The 4081-nt window shown below is 42.5% G+C and overlaps 1 protein-coding gene across 2 annotated transcripts; it reads left to right on the top strand.

Moving 5' to 3' along the window:
* Positions 1-539: 539 nt before the first annotated feature.
* LOC148032555 (ADP/ATP translocase-like) lies at positions 540-3299 on the top strand. Of its 2 annotated transcripts, XM_087684126.1 has the most exons (6): positions 540-661; positions 740-859; positions 1119-1416; positions 1814-2318; positions 2400-2771; positions 2887-3299. In XM_087684126.1, exons 4-6 carry the CDS (start codon positions 1833-1835, stop codon positions 3184-3186), a joined length of 1158 nt encoding a protein of 385 aa, XP_087540252.1. In that variant the 5' UTR covers positions 540-661; positions 740-859; positions 1119-1416; positions 1814-1832; the 3' UTR covers positions 3187-3299. The 2 variants fall into 2 exon arrangements, with proteins under 2 accessions (XP_087540252.1, XP_087540253.1); XM_087684127.1 differs by lacking the exon at positions 1119-1416.
* The last annotated feature ends 782 nt before the right edge of the window (positions 3300-4081 follow it).

Raw genomic sequence — 4081 nt, 5'->3', positions numbered from 1 at the left:
CTAAGGAGTCCCTCAATCGACGATTTGAGAGGGTGAGCATATTGGAAAGGAATCAAACAAAGATCTTGAGGATGCTTAGGAGCATCCACAGGCACTTGGACATTAGTTCAACCATTCTCATAAAAATTACAAACACTGAGCTCATCGTAAAAACACATGTGCTTCTCAAGTGCAATGGACATAAAGTTTTGTACAAAACATATGCATGGAGCATTTTTTAGAGAATTTCCACCCATATCGAGAACTCTCTATTGCTTTCTCTACGTTCTTTTCAAATGCCCATTCATGTGGTGTTTTACTTATGCAGGCAATCGTGATTAGATCACATAAATGACCCATTAGACGGAAGAATGGGCCTTCTCTCCCTCTCTAGAATCATGCACGTAGGGCTTGCTATCTTGGGCGCCCCCCATTGCTCGTCTTCTGCATCAACATCTGCTCGTAAGTGTTCCTCTTCCTTTTGCAGCGACTGCACGCGTGTTTCTGAGAGGGAGAAGAAATGGTCTCTCAATCGAAACTACTACCAAAGGAAGGAAGCCATAGAGCTGGATTCATGCCATAGCATTCATGATGACACAGTTAAATTACCGCCTTCTCCATTCTCGTCTTCAACATCGCTTCAATTGAGTTGAGTTGAAAAGCTGGCTGGGATTATACTTCTGTATGTCTCATCTTGGAGTGCTTTGATCCATCATATGAATTTGTACTTGTGATAATGCGTATCATTCTGTGTAAGCAGATGATTTGAGAGACCATTTCCAGTCATTGTCTCGATCACGTCGAATTTTGGACAAAGCCTGTTTGGAATCTTGTTCCTGCCCTCATAGGAATGCTTCCGACGTACAGCAGCGCTTAATTGGTCAGTTTCCTGACTAATTTGAGTTACACATCTGGAGTGATATGATCTGCTGATTGCTAGAAATATTACAGTATCATAAGAACAAATGTGCGTGTGTCTGTCTGTGTGATCACAAATTACATAACCTGGAGGGTAATTATACTTAGCTGAGTGGGAACTCACATTTTACATTTAATCATTTTGATCAAAGGACAGCATGCTAAGTATAATTATACTTAGCTGAGTGGTAAATTGATCAAAATGAATGCTGTTTATGTAGGCTTTTCCAAATTTTCTGATCAGCTAGGACACCAGAAGTTTTCGACAAAATCCCAATTTCCCACCATAGTCCTCACATTACGAATTATGACAACGTCATGAGCTTCTGCCAGTGAGGGAGTCGGGACCTCATGCCTAGCTAGATGCGGTATCATGAATTCCTGCAAAGGAGGGACCACATGTCTAGCTAGTTGACAGTTGGGTGCAGCTGCCCACCCCCAACCGCACCTTCCCCGTATGGGAAAATGTCAAAACTGGAAGAATTTGTGAGGCAAATGTACAAGTGAAGTGTTACCCAGGTGTTAAGTTTAATGCTATTTAGATTTTTTTAAACCTGATTGCTTTGATGTTGTTGTTCCTCTAGGACAGTGTGGTTTATGAATGTCTGTTGCTTTCTTGGGTTGGCTCCATTCAAGCATTCGTAAGAATGGATTTTGGTTATGAGTGTCTGTTGCTTTCTCGGCTTGGCTCCATTCAAGTATTCGTCAAAATGGATTTTGGTTATTCAGAGTTCTGATTTGTGGTCTTATCAGGAACTAGAGTAATTAGCTTATCACCTATGATCCTTACTCAAGGTCATCTATCATAGATATGGAATTCCTTACTCAAGGTCACCTATCGTAGATATGGAATTATGTAGCTGAGTTGGCTCTAAAGGGAGTCCCAGGATAGTCACTACTGTTGTTCTGTTTGCAGATTGTCCTATAGAATTGCAATGGTTCAGGAGATTCGGATGCCTTCTGCGGCGGAGAAGCTCTCTGGCTACAGCTTCATTGGGGATAAGTTGTCCAATGAGAACCACTCGCAATGCCATGCTGCAATGGCTGTCTTTAATAATTATGGACTCGGTCAATACAGTAACATCCCTCTTACATGGTCATCCATCCGCAGGCTGCCAAACCTCCCCCTATCTTCTCACCCGTTACTTGTGGCAGCTCCAGCTGAGAAGAAAGACACCTATGACTTCACTGTTGATTTTGTCATGGGTGGAGTGGCAGCTGCAGTCTCCAAGACTGCTGCTGCTCCTATTGAGCGTGTCAAGCTGCTGCTTCAAAACCAAGATGAGATTATCAAGGCTGGCAGGTTGCAGGAGCCTTACAAGGGTATTGTAGACTGCTTCACACGCACAGTGCGGGAGGAAGGTTTTCTTTCCCTCTGGCGAGGGAACACTGCAAATGTCATCCGCTACTTCCCCACCCAGGTAATGTGTATGGCCACGCCACTGCAACAGGGGACGAGTTTTTGAATGGCTCATGAATTGGTTGCGGTTGTGTGCTTGCAGGCTCTCAATTTTGCCTTCAAAGATTACTTCAAGAGGCTGTTCAACTTTAGGAAAGACAGGGATGGGTATTGGGTCTGGTTTGCAGGTAATATAGCATCTGGTGGGTTGGCTGGAGCTACCTCTCTCGTGTTTGTCTACCCACTCGACTATGCTAGGACTCGCCTTGCAAATGATGCCAAAGTAGCTATGAAGGGTGGGGAGCAGCAATTCAATGGACTGTGGGATGTGTACAAGAAAACCATAGAGACTGATGGCATTGTTGGACTGTACCGTGGGTTCACCATCTCATGTGTTGGAATCATCGTGTATAGAGGACTGTATTTTGGCTTGTACGACTCATTGAAGCCAGTTGTTCTGGTTGGCAAACTGGAGGTGGGCTCCTTTCAATTTCATGACTTGCTAGAGTTGTCTTAATGGTGGATTTGTACCCCGGAAGTTCTTGAATAACTTTGGCTGCTTAAAAACCCCTTATTGCTCAAATGTGCAGGATAATTTTCTTGCCAGCTTTTTACTTGGTTGGGGTATCACCACTACTGCTGGCCTTGCCTCTTATCCCATTGATACCATAAGGCGTCGCATGATGATGACCTCTGGGGAGAGTATTAAGTATTGTGGTTCGATCGATTGCTTCCGCCAGATTGTTGAGAAGGAAGGTTGGAGGTCTCTCTTCAAAGGTGCAGGTGCTAATATACTCCGAGCCATTGCAGGTGCTGGTGCACTTGCTGGATACGACCGGCTGCAGTTAATGTTCTTGGGCCAGAAATATGGTTCTGGAGGTGGTGGCTGATTTAATCAGTTTATGGTGGGCTGAGGTCAGTATAAGATAGATAATGACGAAAATTTAGACACAGAGGCCTTCTTAGATCTGAACTTGCATAGGGATTTGGACGAATTTGAGGTTCTACCGGGTCTCATTAGACATGGTAATGTTAAAATTATACCTTTGCACTGCATGATAATGAAAGGGTGGTTGTGGGGGTGGGTTGTTGATTTCTGTAATGGAGGCATAATGTTTTGAACAAGTCTTGAATCCTAACATTTAGGTTTTATGAGGTTGGTGGATTAAAAACCTATGAAATTGGGTGGCTAAAACTGTCCTGAGAATTGGTTCTCTTTTGATTAGTTAAGACTAGCTGTAATGGCAGAGACATTCTCTTATTCATGAGGGTCTCCTCAATGTGGTAGAAATCACCTAGACATTCTCTAATTATTCATGAGGGTCTCCTCAATGTGGTAGAAATCACGTAGACATCCAAATCCTATGTAGGAACTTTGCAGTGGTGAAGGTCTTGGTTGTCGCATCTAGTGAGTGAAAGGTTGACTTTCAACAGTGAAAGCTTGTTGTTCAATGGTTTATTTGCAATAGCAATGCATGAAAACTACTACACAAATGGGTCAACCATAAAGTCTTTTACTATAAAATGTAGTAGCTAGAGGTGCCTTTTGTATAATAAATATGTTAAAAAAGGTCAAGATTTTTAAATAACTATGTTGAGGGCAATATAAAAAGTTCCATTAAGAGAAATCAAACCAATTGGAGCCACATGTAGTGCAATATTTCAAAATGCATGCAAAACTTCCATGTAGAGAAAGATGGAACCCTTTTCAAAGAAAAAATTTAAACATTGTTGAGTTTTGGATGGAGTATTCATGTGCCATCTTGTGAGTTGTGAGATTCACTT

The sequence above is a fragment of the Lygodium microphyllum genome, chromosome 8 (assembly GCF_053477565.2).
Source record: "Lygodium microphyllum isolate KBCC chromosome 8, Lygodium_microphyllum_v1.1.10, whole genome shotgun sequence".
Classification (NCBI taxonomy): domain Eukaryota; kingdom Viridiplantae; phylum Streptophyta; class Polypodiopsida; order Schizaeales; family Lygodiaceae; genus Lygodium; species Lygodium microphyllum.
Note: the sequence above shows the minus strand (reverse complement) of the source record. Positions and strands in the feature narration are given on the sequence as shown.

Excerpts from the sequence above, each read along its gene's own strand:
- LOC148032555 (XM_087684127.1), top strand. The coding sequence starts at position 1,833 with ATGGTTCAGGAGATTCGGATGCCTTCTGCGGCGGAGAAGCTCTCTGGC. Across the intron at positions 2,319-2,399 it reads TCCGCTACTTCCCCACCCAG|GCTCTCAATTTTGCCTTCAA; the intron begins GTAATGTGTATG and ends GTGTGCTTGCAG. Across the intron at positions 2,772-2,886 it reads TTCTGGTTGGCAAACTGGAG|GATAATTTTCTTGCCAGCTT; the intron begins GTGGGCTCCTTT and ends TCAAATGTGCAG.